The 18,893-nt window shown below is 40.2% G+C and overlaps 1 protein-coding gene across 11 annotated transcripts in view; it reads left to right on the forward strand.

The window, feature by feature from the left end:
• The window catches only part of SFXN2 (sideroflexin 2), a 39,359-nt gene extending 21,303 nt beyond the window's left edge, over positions 1 to 18,056 (forward strand). For all 11 annotated transcript variants that reach the window (XM_072995622.2, XM_072995619.2, XM_020790858.3 and 8 more), the window contains 6 exons: positions 4,208 to 4,268; positions 7,587 to 7,653; positions 12,131 to 12,180; positions 13,416 to 13,465; positions 15,249 to 15,296; positions 16,815 to 18,056. In XM_072995622.2, the coding sequence (XP_072851723.2) occupies positions 4,208 to 4,268; positions 7,587 to 7,653; positions 12,131 to 12,180; positions 13,416 to 13,465; positions 15,249 to 15,296; positions 16,815 to 16,914 (376 nt within the window). In that variant the 3' untranslated portion in view covers positions 16,915 to 18,056. The remainder of the gene's footprint in view (positions 1 to 4,207; positions 4,269 to 7,586; positions 7,654 to 12,130; positions 12,181 to 13,415; positions 13,466 to 15,248; positions 15,297 to 16,814) is intronic.
• The last annotated feature ends 837 nt before the right edge of the window (positions 18,057 to 18,893 follow it).

The raw sequence follows: 18,893 nt of genomic DNA on the forward strand, positions 1-18,893 counted from the left end.
AAGCATTTCCATAAGTGCACTGTGCAGTCAGTCTAAATGGGAACCGTGCAACAGATTGTGGGACTCTTGGCACATTTATGCAGATGTAATGTTACATAGGACCTATACGAATAGGATTTTGCTCAGAATGTTGCCTTTCTCTCTGCCCCTTTTATCCATTTAAACTGTCCCTCATTCTTAGGCATCTGATCCTTGATGTACTCCTTATTTTTACATCCTTCCCTGGAACTCCCCTCCTAAAAGTGCTTTTTAACTTATCTCTTTCTATTGCTTCTTTTAGCCAAGAACAGATGTTCCCTCTTCTGTCTGTTCTTGGCCCTCATGTTATGTTTTTCCTCCCAGCCAGGTGACCTTTAGTTATTCTCACAGAAGTTGCATTGTCAACATTCTTTTGCTGACATCTTTGCTTATACAGTTACAAAGTTAATTAAAAGTTCCATGACATCACAATAGTACAACCAGTGACTAGGGGGCAGGTAGCTGCAGGCAACTGGCTATATCTTTTTTTTTTTTTTTTTTGGCTTATTCTAAGTCTGAGATAAGATAAGGAGTGGATCAGGAGGGAAATTAGGACATAGGTAATTCAGATGGAAAATCAATTCTAGTACTCTTTTTTATTATGTTTGATATATATTTAAGGTATCCCGGTTATACAAAATGCCCATTAAACTGTGTCCATGATCACATTTTCATTTTATGTACATGCAGTGGCCTGTGGTGAGCTTAATTTCAGTACCCATCCATATGTAACAACATAGTTAAAAGCATAGTTGAATACTAAAGTGTGGAACAGTCAAGACAAACTTCAGTTGAAACAGGAGATATAAAGATGTGCAGGAAAGGATAGGATTCAATGTCCACTACTGTCTAGAGCCAGGTCCCGTGTAACATCAAAATTACAGAAGCCTGATGACACCTACTAATTTTTTAAAAAAAGATAAAACGATAACCACTGAATCTGGTGGAGATGGTTTAAAATTCACTTCTGGTTATTACTGTTCATATAATTTGTTTTAAATTAATTTTGAGTAGCTATACATACAGTGTGCTGTGGAAGGAATTTTTCACTGGCTTGAGGTATGCATTTTGACCCAGTATGTCTCAGAGAAACCTTTTCCTGATTCCACTGTGTTACCATAAAATTCTATATGTTGTCTTCCTCTTTCTGCAAAAATAAAATAATCACATACATGATTGTGTTAATGTAACTGGAGATGCCACCTAAATTTCAGTTGCAAGTCATATTTGCCACATGGCTGAGGACAGACACTAGCACACACCCTCCTTTGTTCTTGAAAAGCTCCCTTGAATGGTATCAAATTCAAATCTGTTGCTGCTGGGCAAGGATTGAGCTTTAGAGCTCCTGCTTTAAATGTGCTCCACTGACTGGGCTTACTCTGTAAATTTATCACTTCTCCTGTCCTTTCTGCTGAGTTCTTTCAGCACACCATGGATTTTGCTATATGCGTCTGAACCTAGGATAGTGCTTATGCTGTGAATTTTAAGAAATGCACCACTACAACCACATGGACATCCTTTGTGGGATCTCTGAATAGATGCAGAAGTTACTCGGGGGGGGGGCAGTATTTTTGACAAGGCACAGTCTTCTGTGTTCCAAAGACAGAATTACAAGTACGTAGATACTGTATGAACATAGTCTGCAAATCTTACTCTAATGTGCTGTGCTGTATGCATCTGCCTCAGTTAACAATATTGTGCTATATGTACTGTACCTTCCAAGCAGCTGATATTCTTCTGGGATAGATTCCCTTATGAATGGTGCATGTTACAAGATGTCTTTAAAGACAGCAGAGAATAATCCTGATTAGAAACCTCTTTTCTTTAGCTGCTATGATTTGAGCTTAGCTATTTCAAATCAAGATATGGCTCTATTTATAGGAACAGATATAGCATGGGTTTTTTATTTTATTGATGGAGGATTAAAAAGGAAACATTGCCTGCCTTCAGTATCTTTTCTCAGATACCACCTTCTATTCAAGCTTGAAAATGTTTAAAGTACTTTTCTGCATTTGTGTTGGAGATTTTCCCTTTAAATGTGCCTATCCTACAGTGCGAGAGGCTCTGTACAAACACTTTTAAAATCAATTTAAGGAAGTAACAAGAGCGATCACCTTGACCAGAATCCTGTTTCATAAGCATATGTGGGGAACCCAGCGGTAGAAGCTGTTGCAGGGATCTGATGAGATATTGTGTGTCACATTTTGATGGCAGCTTCTGCACGTTGAAATCCACATGCATGTAAATATTGAAAGTGATGCGTGCTGAGATTTTTTTTTCAGGAAAAGGGAGAGTTAACTGTCACAGTGCAGATATGCTGTCTGTTTTCCCTTTTAACTCCACATTTATTCTAATACCCCTTTTAACATTCAGATGAGTAACCTTTGGCTACTTTAAATAAACCCCATGGCTCTTTTGCAGATATGCCTTTTAAGTTCTTCACTAGGGCCACCAGACGGCAGCAGTGCACCATCCTGTTTGTTTCAAATGCTCAGTAATTTAAGGATAGATTTACAGCATGGCATACAAAGGCTTTAACAAAGTTGCTAGATCTCAATTACATATCACGAAGTTAACAGGTTTCTTCTTGTTAATTCAGTAGTAAAAAGAGAAGCCTTGAAAACCAGCAGTTTGATTGAGAGGCACAGGAGTCACTATAGCTGCAGATTATGATGATGTTGAGCTTGTGGGATCTACTCTGGGATTAATACTCTTTTCAACTAGAACCTGGGATTGGCCAGGTAGAATTTTTAAAAATTGTGGTTGTTGAATGGGGGAGTAGATATACTCTTAAAATTAACGAAACAAGAATCCTTTTGAACACATGCTCGGAAGTATTTGTTTCTCTACAACATTATGTAAAGAAATCTTATCCGGTTTTTCCTTTCTTTGTCTAATTAGCAGTCTAATTTAGAATGAGAGGGAACTTTTTCTTTCTTTACAGCTGGGAGTTAGAAGCTCCTGTTTACAAAGATACTGCAGTAGATCCTGATCCGCCTTCTATTTTCCTTATGGTGCTCTGCCGATGTCGTGTGATTATGATGTTGACTCGGTGGTGGAAATCCTGTAATTTAGTGCATTGTACTCTGGATTAGGCACCTGAGCCATTTAATTTACGCCAATTAAAGGCTTATTCTCTCCCTGTTTTGGGTTCTGAATCTCCCTATCTCCCTACTGAAGCTCTTTTGCTGTTGGAAAGTTTTTGAGGGTCTTGGGACACTGGGAGGAAGAAACCTTTAGAAGTCAAAAATAGAGGAAAAACAGAAGTTCTAAAAATCTTGTAGGGGAGGGAGATACTGAGTAACTGGCAACCCTTTTGTCTTGTTTTGTTTTGTTTTGTTTCAAAAACGTGTACAACACAAATTAGTGCTAGGCACTATTCCCAACAGTTTACATAAAAGAAACAATAAATAGAACAAACTGAAGACATCAAATCTTCAAATAAAGCAAAATAATTGAGAATAATAGACTTAAATAATAGCAAGGCAGTGGCAAAATCTAAGAGAACATTTAACTGAGGATGCCCCTAAACAGCCTAGTTTTTTGCATCCTCTTAAAAGCAGGAAGGGAATGGGAGAGCCATTTTAATCTGAACCACCAGAGACCAAGTCGGAAACCTAGAGCTCTCACCTGCGTTTAGAGCCCTCCATTTTGAAACTTGCTTTAACAGAAAAGACTGGCCTGCACATCTGGTCATGATGTATAGAACTTCTGTATTTCATCTCCACCATCCCAACTCTGTGGTGCCTAGCTTTATGAAGACCCATGTGAGATTGAAAGCTAGTTTATGTTTGTAATTTTTTAGTTTGTAATTTTTTTGATGGTATCATCTACTCTTGCCATCAGTGTGAGAAACATATGATTGGTGGTAAAATAAAAACAACCTGCAGATTAACAGGCTTAATTCAATATGAGTCCAGTCCAGTTCCTTAGACATTATTAGTCTTTCAGGTACAATAATTCTTTTGTTTGTTGTTGTTGTAAATATTGATACAGACTAGCTGACTAGCTCTTGGGAAATTGCTACAATGGGATTGAAGGTTCAGTGTTCTGGTCTTCACAAGCTGTGCTGTATAAAGGAAGTAACATTCTTGAGACATTGGGCGCGGTTGGCTTGGAGAAATGTTTATGTTACAAAATCGAGCCATTTAGTCATAACGCTTGGGGTTATTTCTTTTCTCTGCATTAGAGAACTCATTAATGGGATCACAGTGACAGATGAGAATGACAACACTCTGGGCAAGTCCAGGGTAAGTACCTTTATTTCAGGGAGATGAGAGAATAGGAAAATCATTGTTACTTTTTTGTTTTGGTGGGTAGGGCATTTGAAATTGGTCTTACCTACATGACTGGTCCTCCAAGGAACCTAGAGATGCATCAAGATTCAACAGTTAACTTTCCTTGGCAGACCTGGCCTTCTTTCTTCCCAAGGACACCTAGATTACTCAAGGTTGGGAACCATTGCACTAAAAGGAAAAAAAGATAATTCAAATGTAGTGAAGATTCTTTATTGGCAGTCTTGAGTGCCTTGTTATTTGCAATCCTCAAGCATTGCAAAGATTTGGGGAAAGTGTTTTTCAATTTTTGGTTGCAGAAGTTGAGTTCTTCATTGCGGTCTCTACAAAGTTCTATTTGGAAATCCCCTAAGCTGAGTATTTTGGTGGCAGCTCTGCATCTTACTACACATGCTTAGGTACCTTGGCCCAATTCCCCTTAGTTCTTCTTTGACCACTGCGCTAGTTAGCCTCATAGGAACTTCCTTTCCATGTCTCAAAATATTTTTCTTTTGCTTTTAAGGCATTCCTTTTCTTTCATTCTCTCCTTTTGTTTTCTTAATTTCCTACTATACCTAGTCCCATTGCCGTTTTCTCTTTGTTTCATTCAGTTTAAGCCCCTTCTTACAAGTGTGATTCTTGCAGAAGTAAGATGTCACCTTCCAGTTGACATACCCTTTACCTTCTCTGCTTGGCCAAGAGGTTGAAGGTTGAAGCTGGTTCATTGTATCAGGTTTTCATCCTTAAAACCAACCACAACCTACTTCTTTGGCTTTAGAGCCTATATTTGTGAGAAGACCCTCCAGGCTGCAAATATTATGCCATATTTATCCCCCCTCAGCCTTCATTGAACTTTTTAAAGGTGTTTTTTAAAAGGTACCTTAGACTATGGCTGCTCCAATGGCAACTGGTTCAAGGAGTGCCATCTGCCTCTTTGCCCACTCCCCTCGCAAGCTTTCAGGTTGCCATTGACTGTCCTTACCTGTCTGGCAGTCACTGCATTGATATTTCTTTTAATTCACCATCTCAATCTGAACCCAGTTCAAAACCTCACAGAAAAACAAGCTATATGATATAGCACATCATGCGGAAGGCTGGACTGGAGGAATCCCAAACTGGAATTAAGATTGCTGGAAGAAATATCAATAACCTCCAATATGCAGATGATACCACTTTGATGGCAGAAAGTGAGGAGGAACTAAAGGACCTTGTAATGAGGGTGAAAGAGGAGAGTGCAAAAAAGGTCTGAAACCCAACATCAAAAAAACTAAGATCATGGCCACTGGTCCCATCACCTCCTGGGAAATAGAAGGGGAAGATATGGAGGCAGTGACAGATTTTACTTTCTTGGGCTCTATGATCACTGCAGATGGTGGCAGCAGCCACAAAATTAAAAGATGCCAGCTTCTTGGGAGGAAAGCGATGACAAACCTCAACAGCATCTTAAAAAGCAGAGACATCACCTTGCCAACAAAAGTCCGAATAGTCACAGTTATGGTTTTTCCTGTAGTGATGTATGGAAGTGAGAGCTGGACCATAAAGAAAGCTGACCGCCGAAGAATTGATGCCTTTGAATTATGGTGCTGGAGGAGGCTCTTGAGAGTACCCTGGACTGCAAAGAGAACAAACCTATCCATTCCAAAGGAAATCAACCCTGAGTGCTCACTGGAAGGACAGATCCTGAAGTTGAGGCTCCAGTACTTTGCCCATCTCATGAGAAGAGAAGACTCCTTGGAAAAGACCTTGATGCTGGGAAAGTGTGAAGGCAAAAGGAGAAGGGGACGACAGAGGATGAGATGGCTGGACAATGTCATCGAAGCAACCGACATGAATTTGACACAACTCCGGGAGACAGTGGAAGACAGGAGGGCCTGGCGTGCTCTGGTCCATGGAGTCACGAAGAGTCGGACACGACTAAATGACTAAACAATGACGACGATGATATAGCAAGTTGGACAGTGTTTCTGGCCCCTTGAAGTTACAGGTTCACAGCTTGGATGTGCTCCTGGATACATCCCTGAACCTGGACGCCCAGGCCTCAGCAGCCACCAGGAGTGTATTTGACCAGTTAAAATTAGAGTGGCAGCTGAGCCTGTACCTGGAGATGTCTGATATGGTCATCGCGACACATGCCTTAGTTAAATCTTATTTGGATTACTGTAGTGCAATCTATACAGGGCGGCCTTTGGAAAGTGTTTGGATCTTCAGCAGGTGAACTATAGCTGGTTAAGGGAATCACATAACTCACTTGTTGCAACAGCTCCCCTCACTACCAGTCAATTTCTGGGCACAGTTCAAAGTGCTAGTTTTGATCTATAAAGGTGTAAACAACTTGGGTCTAAGCTTTCTGAAGGACTGCGCCTCTCTTCATGAGCCTGCTCAGGTTTTAAGGTAATCTAGGAGGCCTTTGTCTTAGCCCGGTCTCTCTCACAGGTGCATTGAGTAAGGATATGAGAGTGGGCCTTCTCTATTGCTGTTCTGTGGGAGGCCCCTTCTTTGCTATCCTTCCATTGACAGGGAAGACCTTTCTTCTTTCGGTAGGCTCTTTCTCAGTACTGTATCTGGCTCCCTAAGAGGTTTTTTTTTTAAAAAAAAAAATGGGATTGTTGCCTTGTTATCATTAACATATCTTTAGAATGGTTTAAAACTTTTTTTAATCTACTAATTTTCTTTGATATATGTTTAATTCTTTTTTATTTTGTAATTGTTTTTAATTGTTAAATGTTGTTTGTTCTAATATTATAAGCTGCCATGAGGTCCTCTTGAGGAGACGGTGGGGTATAAATATTTCAAATAAATAGATAAGTTGGAACTGAGGAGAAGAAAGCCAAGTTAGAATACTCCACAAAGCCTTTCGTGAAGCCATTTTCTCCATGCTCATCCAGGTCTTCTCTTCCACCATTATCATATGTCCAAATCTCTCTTCTGTTAGAAGTGGGTGAGATTCTTTTGTCTTTGGATGGACTCTTATCTCTGAGGGGAAAATTTAGAGTCAGCCAGTTGATGTTATGAACTAACCAAACACTCCCTCTCTGCCATGCAATAGTACAGTACTGAGACAATTTGAGTACTGAAATCGTACAGAACTGAGATCGGATCTTAGGGCTGCATGTCTTCACCGGGGTTTTTAAGTTCTTCAAAGTCATGTTGCTGCTTTTAATTAAACGAGGGCTAGGTTTCTGCAGTTTCTCAAACCAGCCCTACTTGCCAGTGCCAAGTATTCCAATATTATTTCTGTGCTGTGTATCACCATTTGAAGAACAAGCATGACACCTTTGTTTTTCTTTTTTCCAGAAAGCTGCAATCAAGGGGATAACCCAAGTGGTGGTTTCCCGTATTGTCATGGCTGCTCCTGGGATGAGTAAGCACTTAGTATTTTTCCCTTTTTTAGCATCACCTCCAGGGATGGCTGCCAGAGATGCCATGCGGGTTGCTAAGCAACTGAGCATGAGCTCAGAATAAAAAAAAATATTTGAGAAGGAGCAATGGAATCGTGCAAGGCAGGAATTGATCTTAAGTTTGTTAGCAGTGGCAAGGTTATTGGTGGTAAGGAATTGGAAAACAAAACTTGATTTCCATTTAAATGAGTGATATAAAGAAGTTTGAAATATAGCTATTAATGATAAGTTGAAGATAAAGAAGAGCTTGATAAATAATATAGATATTTGGGGACAATTTATAGATTTTGTATTAATAATGGGGAAGGGGTTGTGCACTTTAGCAAGAATCAGTACATTTTTGGAAAGAGAATGAGGCTCCGTAAATGGAGGAAAAAACGATTTTATCTCCAAATGGTCCCTGTGGAAGGGAATACTTTTTTGTATAATTGTTTTTTGTTTTGAATTTTCTGTTTTAAGTATGGAGATTTCATAATTATTTTAAAAAAAGATTAAAAAATGTGGAGGAGAATGAGTGGCTTTCAGCTTTATGTAAGGCAAGTGTCTTAAGATGGGACCTCAAATACAGGGTGAGCAATGTGGATCTTCTGGGCTAAATGGAGGTCATGCACCTTTGTGTTGCATCCTCCTTCCCTCTCCTTGCCAATGTGCTGGCATCCAAGCTGCCAAAATCATAGCAGGCATCTCTCAATTCTTCCTTTCTTAATTTCCTTCCAGAAGTGAAATGAACTTTCTGCCCTGTAGTCTTGCAAGGCTCTGTGGTACACAAGGATGCATTAGTATGTACGTGCCAAAAGCTCTGGCTTTTGCTTTGGTCTTCACAGAGCAGCTTCTTTGCCAAGACACCCAACTTGTATTAACACCAAGAAGGTTTTGTTCTGTCCCATAGGCTCTGTATAATATACAGTGAGGCCTCGACTTACAAACTTAATGTTCGTAAGTTGAAACGTTTGCAAGTCGAAACCAAATTTCCCATAGGAAAGCATTGAAAATTAATTAATGTGTTCCTATGGGGGGGGGAAGGTCAGAAACTTAAAAATAAATAAAAGAAAGTCACTTACCAGGCCTTGGTAGCCCCCGAACTGCAGGAAAAAGAGCACCAAACAGCTAAAAGCTGACATTCAGCAGGGAGCTGGCAGCCATTTCGTGCTCTCCGCTCCTACTCCCTCCTCTCCCCGCCTAACTGCTGATCGGCTGGCTCTTAAGAGGCTTCTGGAGGCTTGCTCAGGTGGGGAGAGGAGGGGGCCCTTTTTTTCTGTTCGTAACTCAAGGGAAGTTTGTATGTTGAGTATGTTATTTCCCTATCAGGCGGTTTGTAAGTTGAATTGTTCGCAAGTAGAGCTGTTCGTAAGTCGAGGGCTGACTGTACTCCCTTTCCCCAGCTTCATGATGTTAATGCCATTTCATTTTTAATTACCAGATGTTGCAAAATAATATTTCTGTTGTATTTAGCTACAGTATTTATCTGTATATCATATGTCATTCTGTGTGCCCTTTCTCATATACTGATGTCAGAACTTCCTTTGTCTTGTCACTTAACTATTTATATGATGGTTTCTTTAAATAACAACAGGAATAAATGTCTTTTCTACAGCCATCTTCACTTATTTCCTCTTTTCTTCTTTCACTGCCACTAGCCTTTAGTTGCACCTATGAGTTTGTATTTGCTCCTTCACTCAAGCCCTTTGTATATGTTGAGCTCTACACCTCTTAACTTAATAAGATGTTTATTAAAATAACATTGTCTAAGGGGTGTTATTTATTCCTAGGATTTATATTTATTTAGTGCAGTTCTTTACTCTCCCTGTCACCTCTTCCCCCACCCCAAACATTCAGCTCTTTTTTTATATACTTCCCTCTGCCCAATCTCTCTTTACCTCACAGGCTGCTCCAAAAATCTAACCCAAGAGTCTACTCCCCTAGTTTCTCCCAGCCAACAAGTACTATTCTGACCAATGTTCCATGCCCCTCCCTCCCTCCCATCACATACTTAACAAACCAATACATTTCAAAACAATACACTTACTTTTGCCATGTAAACAATACATTTAATCATAACAGGGTGTTGCACCTGTATTGTGGAACAGATTGTCTTTCATCTTGTTCCAAGTGGTCTGATATCCTCTAGAGATGGACCAGTTCTGTTGTCTAGAAATTACTCTCCCATGTGGTTTTAATTTTACTGCGAATTATAGTATCGTTTTATTCAGATTTCCTAAAACTATGCTTTTTACCCATTCTGTGCTAAAATCTATTTACATTATCTTAACAGAAGGGGTGGCATGTGTGTATGTGTACACTAAGAAATGCCTACGGCCATGGAAAAAGCCTTAGTGCATACAGTTGTGTTCAAAATTATTCAACCCCCAATGCTGTAAAGGGGTTTAGGGACTATAGTGTACATTTGGAATTGTATTCAGAATGAAATCCTACAAGGACGTTTTAAAGAACCAAATGCAACTAAAATAACATCAATTGTTTATGTAATACAGTAGTAAATGTTTCTTTTGTGGTTTCTTCATTGCCACAATTATTCAACCCCTTAAAGACTACCACTCTGAAGAAGAGAGGTTTATTCAGGTGTTTTCGATCAGGTATTGAAAACACCTGTGGATGTCACCGAGCACCAATTAAGCATAATAAGCACCAATTAGGCAGCTTTAAAATGACTGTGATACTCAGCTCCTTCTAGACATTTACTGGTGTGGTTACAAACATGGTGAAGTCAAGAGAATGGTCCAGGAAGACAAGAGAAGAGGTGATTTGTCTTCACAGGAAGGGCAATGGCTATAAGAAGATTGCAAAGAAGTTAAACATACCAAGAGACACCATAGGAAGCATCATTCACAAATTCAAGGCAAAGGGCACTGTTGAAATGCTACCTGGTCGTGGAAGAAAGAAGATGCTGACTTCGACTGCTGTGCGCTACCTAAAGCGTAGATTGGTGAAAAGTCCCCGTGTGACTGCTGAGGAACTGAAAAAAGATTTGTCAGATGTGGGTATAGAAGTTTCAGCTCAGACAATAAGGCGCACACTGCGTAATGAAGGTCTCCATGCCAGAACCCCCAGGCGCACCCCCTTGCTGTCTCCCAAGAATAAGAAGAGTCGACTGAAGTATGCCAAAAGTCATGTGGGCAAACCACAAAAGTTGTGGGATAGTGTTCTGTGGACTGATGAAACAAAATTAGAACTGTTTGGGCCCATGGATCAACGCTATGTTTGGAGGAGGAAGAACAAGGCATATGACGAAAAGAACACCTTGCCTACTGTGAAGCATGGCGGAGGGTCAATAATGCTTTGGGGCTGTTTTGCTTCTGCAGGTACAGGGAAGCTTCAGCGTGTACAAGGTACCATGAATTCTCTTCAGTACCAGGAGATATTGGATGAAAATGTGATGCAGTCCGTCACACACCTGAGGCTTGGGAGACGTTGGACCTTTCAACAGGACAATGATCCCAAGCATACCTCCAAGTCCACTAGAGCATGGTTGCAGAGGAAATGCTGGAACATTTTGGAGTGGCCATCGCAGTCATCAGACTTAAATCCGATTGAGAACCTCTGGTGGGACTTAAAGAAAGCAGTTGCAGTGCGCAAGCCTAAGAATTTGACTGAACTGGAGGCTTTTGCCCATGAAGAATGGGTGAAGATACCCGTAGATCGCTGCAAGACACTTGTGTCAAGCTATGCTTCACGTTTAAAAGCTGTTATAACTGTAAAAGGATGTTGTACTAAGTACTAAGATTGAATGTCACTTGGGGGTTGAATAAAAACTAATAATGATGTGAGCACAGAAAAGACATTTGTGGTTATTTCATTATAAACTTAAGGTTATATTTCTCTGACCTACAAGTGCCTCTTTCATGTAAATGTAAGCAAGATGACTGAATGATCAAAATCAATGTCAAAATGGCCAAAACATTCAATTTCAGTGGGGGTTGAATAATTTTGAACACAACTGTATATACATATAGCTGATGAACCATTTGAAATGCTGTTATGAACACTTGCAACAGTGGTCAGAGGTGAATGAAAAAGTTATTTTCTCCTTCTCATAGAAAAGAGGCAGTTTCAATTTTTTCCCGTGTCTTGCTAGCATGTTGCAGTTAGTTTCTCCTGAACAAGATACATGAGCATTATCAAGCTCCTGGTCAAATCTAGGACAGGAATGCAGAACGTTTGACTCTCTACATGCTTTGGACTTCAGTTCCCAGAAAGCTTAATCAGAGTGGCCAGTGGCAAAGGTTTGTGGGAGTCATTACTATCTTACCATCAGGAGGATCAGAGGTTCCCCACAATGATGCAGGAAGAGGCATTGTGTGTATGAGAGTGAGAGAGGGTTTGCTAGTGTGTGTGACTGCATCCAATGACTGCATTTTGTATAGCATTCAATTGAGTGGTTAAGATGTATGGGCATAACTCACATAGTTTATCTCTTTACAGTTTTGTTGCCTGTCATCATGGAGAAACTTGAAAAATACCCTTTTATGAGTGTAAGTAGCTGTGGAAGTGTTGTCTTCCCACAACTCTTGAGTAATTCTTTTTATATTGGATATCTTGAGAAGTTTGGAAAATTATATGGCAAAAGTTTATTTTGTATCTTTTTCTACTGTTAGGATGGGAGTGGTGGTGCCCCAGTTTTATGGAACATACTTTTGTTTTGTTTTCTTGTTTTGGTTAGAACCCAAAGATCCACAAAGTAAAACTTAATATAAAAGGCAGACATTGAAATGTAATGCATTCCAAGTCCGGGAATGTGTTGTGAATGGAACTCAGAGTACTTCCACACAAAATCCCGTCTTTCTTGGTCTGTTTTGTTTGAGTGTTTCCTAGTGGGGCTTTATTATTCAGGTGCCCAGCTTCATTCACAGAATTTTACAAGAGAGTAAATAGTCTCATGACAAATTTGTAACCTCCTATGGTCTCATTTCCCTGCATTCTTCTTCTTATCAGAGGAGAGCCATGAAAAAGGAAAGAGGGAAGAGTTGCATAGTGTACTTTGACTGGTAGAATTAGGAGCCTTTCATTCTAGCAATATAATTTGGAACCAAGATTTTTTGTTCAGTATTGACTTTTTTCATGCAGTTGTTGAAACAATCAGGTGTTTGAAGGCTTAACCAATGTACCACAGATCTCTTCCAATCCTTGATTTAACACACAAGCTACTATGGCTGAAAGAAATGGAGAAGCTGTATATAAACTAAGTTGCAGATTTGCTGTACTGGAGTAAGTACATGTATAAGCAGGCCACATGACAGTGAATAGAACAACGGGGTCATTGTTGAAGGACCAAGAGAAAATGGATCTGCTTGCAAGAGCACAGATTTAGTTTGAGTGCTAGGAAAAGATAAAAGAGAACTGGACAACAGAACAAGTTTCCATTATAATGTTCCAGTGTAACATTGCAGACTTAGAATTCTTTTTTCCAGGAGATTTGGTCAACCATGTGTTAGATTAATTCTAGACATTCCTGAATCTGTAGGTTGCTGGATGAGTTCAAATCTAAGATATAAAAATCCAATAATTTCCCACAACTCTTGTTTTATAGTGGTCCAGGTACCAATAGTTGAATATTATTCAAAATGGTCGTTTTTTTAACCTAGTTTATACAACTCAGTAGATTTAAATTCCTTTACTGAGTCTAAAATTCACCGATCCCACTTTCTCTCCAGAGAAAAGCTTGGCACTTTAAGTTTGAGTTCTTACTCATATGGTGCTTTCTTGACAGAAAATCCGGGTTTTCCATGCTCCACTGCAAACAATACTCGTTGGAGGGTTGTAAGTATGATGTTGCTTGGCTTATGTCACCTTCATCAGTACCGCTCTGGCCATAGATACAAGCTGCTAGATTTTTTGAGATAATCTTTATACAGTTGTCTTCAAAGTTGGAAGTAGAACATTTTCAAAATATTTATTTATTGTACCTTTGTGTGGAGTATTTAGTTTCAGACTGAGAAATATTACATTCCCAGTGCTAATTATGGATGCAGAGGATTCAAAGAGCACTGAACCATCCCATGCTTTGGTAACTTCAAGACTGAACTGTGTTGAAAGCTTTGCAGTCACTGCTAGTTAACGGTCAGCCCAGGTTCAAGGCATTAAGGTCCCTTTGTAAGGCCTTAAAGGTAAAGGTTCCCCTTGACAGTTTTTTCCAGTCGTGATTGACTCTAGGGGGCGGTGCTCATCCCCGTTTCCAAGCCATAGAGCCAGCGTTTTGTCCGAAGACAATCTTCCGTGGTCACATGGCCAGTGCGACTTAGACGCGGAACGCTGTTACCTTCCCACCAAGGTGGTCCCTATTTATCTTCTTGCATTTGCATGCTTTCGAATCGCTAGGTTGGCAGGAGCTGGGAAAAGCGACGGGCGCTCACTCCGTCGCGTGGATTCGATCTTACGACTGCTTAGTCTTCTGACCCTGCAGCACAAAGGCTTCTGCGGTTTAGCCCGCAGCGCCACCACGTCCCTTAGGACGTGGTGGCGCTGTAAGGCCTTAGACAGCTCTTATTAGGTCATCTTAAAGAGATTGCTTTCTCCCAATCCTTTAGCTTTTGAGAAGGCTATCTTGCTTGCTGTTGCTTGTTTGGTTATGGAGTAGAGAAGGGCTTTCCCATCGTATGAAATGATTTCTTCATTGAAATTAGGGGGGGTTCTGTTGTAGAGCATGTTCTCTGTTGCTGGAAACAGTTGTTTGCCTGGGTATTTTCCTCATTGTGGTCAACTTCCATTCACTTGATATATTTTGCTTTTTTTATTGTTGCTTTTGCATATTGTTTTACTGCATGTTACAATACAGTAAAATCGAATACGTCTTCATTTTGTAGAATGCTTTGGATTTTTTTAAAAATGAAAGATAGTCTATACATGTTTGTAAATTAATTAATTAATAGTCTGTAACAAACTGAAACTTCGGGCCAACATCTAATTCATATGTGAATGAGGTGCGCTGTGTGAGAAAGAGGAAATGGTGAATATTAGAATCCCTTGGCATGGTAATAACAAGTAAGGGTGTGTCATTTGGGGTGTGTGTATGTGTGTGTGTTTTACTCCAGTTCCCAGAATTTCCCAATAATTTCCCAGTCAAAGTTCTGGGAATTCCTGCCTGTAGACATACACCTACATTTCATTCACCTGGAACAGGCTCTGTCTTCCTGGTTGCCTCAAACATACCTCCTAAAGAAAAAAGAAAAATGCCCAGTGCTTCCTGGGAGATGTAGTTTTTTGAATATGCCCTGTATAGAACTGAATGAGCAGAGGACTAGAAGTGAACTTAGAAACCAGCTTAGTGGGCTGAGTTGCCTTAGATCCATTCCATAGGCAGTCATTAAGAGCCATTATAGGTTGCATCCGGTTTAGAAGTGCAAAAAATATTTCGGTGAATGTCATTTGACATTCCGGAAAGGAGAGCAACCAAGACAGCATGTAAATATATCAGCATAAAGAATTCTGACACCATCAATGCCTCTCTGTTGGCTATTTTGGAACTAGGGATAACAAAGCTGAGTTCACTGTATAGAAAACAAATACTGATCTTTCTTAGTAACAGCTTTACTTTGTCTTGCAGCCTCGTCTTCATGGTCCCAATAGGCTGTGCACTCTTCCCACAAAGGAGGTACAAAATGTATTCATCTCTTTTCCTCCTCCTCCTTCTCTTTATATTTAACTGTGCTTGTCTATCTTCTGGGCTGGTGTTATCAAGTATCTTTGGGAGATAAGCCATTTAGCCATCATTTTAGGGTGAGGAAGTACAGTTTTTTTTAAAGATCCACTCTTTTTCACACAGGAATGAACCGCACAGAAATGTGACCAAATTATAACCCACTCCTGGTTATATGTCCTGTGAAATAAATCCCACTAAATTAAAAGAAATTTCTAAGAAGCATTCCTGTATTACTCTGCCTAAAGCCCTAATGGTCCCAGTGCTAAATCTGATGGAAAAAATGACCTGGTATTGGCTTTCTGACTGGTTCTCAGATCTCTTAGCTTACTAAACCATTGATCTGGTTTTGTGTGGCTTTTAAGATCATGATGCTACCTCCACCCATTCATACACAAACAAAATAATGGACTCCATATGTGCATGTGACATTGTCTACTAAATCATTGGTTTCCAGATGTGGTCTATGGAAATTCACCAATAGTACTTAATTTTTGACTAGAACTTATATGTTGGCTTCACTGTATTGTTCAGGGTAAGGAGAAAGATGGGGTACAAGTATTTTAAATAAATAAATAATGCCCCTAGAAGCAGCCTTGCAAAGCATCCCCACCAATATGGCATTCTGTGGATAAGCATATTATGATGTCCACATGTGGCCTTACAAGAGAGAATAGGCATTTTATATTGATTCAGCTTCTGCCTCCATCTGTTCCTTTTCGCTCTTCAGGAGAAGAAAGACAAAGGCAAACTTGCTCAGGAGATAACCCCATTTGCTGACAGCTTCTGCTCCATATTGTCTGGCCTCTTCTCTAGGCAGATGATAGTGGAGCTAGTACTTAAGTGCAGTTGCAACACAGTGCTCCTTAACACCTAAGGAGGAAAAAAAAGTTAAGATCAGAAATCATGCTTTTTCAGTCATGGCCTCTTCCCTTTAGCACAAGCTACCAACGGGTTCATCAGACACCTTTCCTCTTAGTTTTTAAGACTAATTCTTAAGAAATTAGTTTTTAAAAGTATTATTTAGAGTCACCTTTTACTTTTAGTGCTTTTAGTACCTAAGATGTTTGAATATATTTTCCTTTGTTTAATTCTATTTAAAAATAGATTTTAGCTAGTGCATGCACTATGGAACAGTATACAAATCAATCAAACAAACAAGCTCCCTGTTTCTAAGATGGGTCAGGTTTAAAATACAGGATACTGTATAGTATCAGCTAATACGAATATGTAAGGTTACTATTCCTGTTTCTTTGCCATCCTCCTCTCCTACTAGACTGTTACATGGGAAGGAAGGAAGACATGTCAAGATAAAGCCATTAGTCCAGTTTCACATAAAAGTAGTCTGTGATAAGATAGGAAATCTTGCTTGAGTTTTTGAAACCTAGTCAGGCTTGTCTCTCCTAGGCACATTAGGCCAGGCAGCTTTGAGTGACATAAATGACTTAGGTGTCTTCATCTTTTCCTTTGCAGTTCAATTGCCCTTTCACACCTGGAACCTGATCTCAGAGAGTCGATTGTGGCCAAACATGGGGACAAAGTGCCTTATGCCTATTTTAACAAGGGACTATGAAATAATTGCCTGGACTTGGTACATCCTCCCACTTTGAAATATTTTACTGGGAGAAGCCCTTAGAAGATGTGGTCATGAAATGAGTTCAAGATGTCCTATCAAGAAAGCCACTCTACCCCCTTTGTTCTCCAGAGTTCTTGTTGATGGATGTAGCTATGTAGATGGGCACATTTGTGATTTGTGGGTGGGAGGGCAGTTATCTTTATCTGTTCCTCTTGTGGTCTTGCTATTATGCTGAGAGATGGAGTTAGTCATTGGTTTAGTCAACATTATGGCAATGGAGGGGAATTTTTTTTATTGCCAATCATGTTCAGAAATAGAATTAATCTTTATTAAGCAGCAGCTGATCCAAGACTCGATTCTGTGGAGTGATATCCCTATCTGTTCTGAAGGCCACATTGCATTACCTCTGCCTGATCTAAGACAGAGCCTAGCCAGTTGCTTTCCATTGACCCTAGAGTCACGCTCAGCATATAGCAACAAGATCTCAAGTTTATATCTTGCATGGTACATCTGGAAATTGTAAAGGAACAGATAATAACTCTTTGTACTAATGAAGATAATCTAAAAAATTGAGATGTGGGCTGCAGTCTAATAATATGTATTTGAAAATCAGGCCTGTTGAACTCTGTTGGGCTTACTTCTGAGTAAAAATGCTAGAATTGTCCTGTCAAGTCCTCATCCTATCTACTTTACATTGCCCATCATGAAAGTAGTTCATACTTGAATTCAAATTATATTCCAGAAAGCATGCTAAAGACAGTTATATTTATTATGTTCCATATGATCATGTTTCAAGGTAGAAAGGGAAGTAAAATGTTGTGTACTGTGTCTTTAAATTCTGAGTAGGTATCTGGTGCTTAGAATTCTTACAAATGTGATAATTAAGAGTTTGTGGAGAACTTTAGGTCTAATTTCTTACAATCAGGCATTGCTGTACAGTGGTGCCTCGTAGAACGAGAGCACCGTAGAGCGATGAATTCGCTCTACGGTGACGCTTTTTCGATCGCTAATGCGATTGCAGAGCGATGGCCCCAATGGGCGAAAATCGCAGAGTGAAGGTCGGTAAGTGGTTTACTTACTAACCTTCGCTTTGCGACCCACCGATCAGCTGTTCCGCGGCTTCAAAATGGCCGCCAGAACAGCCGAAAGGGCCGGGCGCAGCATTTTCGCGCCCTTGGTAAGCAAGGGGAGGGCGCGAAAACGCTGCTGGAACAGCCGAAAGGGCTGCGCGCAGCGTTTTCGCGCCCTCTCCTCGCTTACCAAGGGCGCGAAAATGCTGCGCCTGGCCCTTTCGGCTGTTCCGGCGGCCATTTTGGACCCGCGGGACAGCTGATCGCAGGGTTTTCGCGCCCTCGTTCAGCGAGGGGAGGGCGCGAAAATGGCTGCTGGCCATTGAAAAACTTCGCTGAAAGGTGAGTAAATCAGCCGATTGGAACACATTAAACTAAGTTTAATGCATTCCAATGGCTTTTTTCTTACCGGGACGGATTAACCTCGCTGTGCGAGGCACCAATGTATTTTAGATTCAGGCCATCCAGTAATTAAAATGATGAAGCTCATTTTCAGTTCTTTTCATCCTGAGTGTGATGGAATGTGTGAATTTTAGTAAGTTTGAAAACAAAGCTAAGTAAATAAATAAGTAAAATCTTCTAATTGCTCCAGCAAGTTCAAAAGGGTAAGCTGTTGCCAGCCCTTTAGAAAAACCAGGTTGTTACCTTAATTCAGCCCTACTGTGGTTGAATACATGAGAATTTGGAGACAGAATTGTATCAGTTAAACCACTGGTTCTTAACCTTGGTTTACTCAGGAGTTTTGGACTGCAACTCCCAGAAGCCTTCACCACCAGCTGTCCTGACTGGGGTTTCTGGGAGTTGCAGTTCAAAAGCATCCGAGTAACAAAGGTTAAGAACCACTGAGTTAAACAGTCAAAGCCTGGATGGATGAATGTGTCATTTTGTTTTGGATATGTAACTTCT

This window comes from Pogona vitticeps, chromosome 3 (genome assembly GCF_051106095.1).
Source record: "Pogona vitticeps strain Pit_001003342236 chromosome 3, PviZW2.1, whole genome shotgun sequence".
Taxonomy (NCBI): Eukaryota; Metazoa; Chordata; class Lepidosauria; order Squamata; family Agamidae; genus Pogona; species Pogona vitticeps.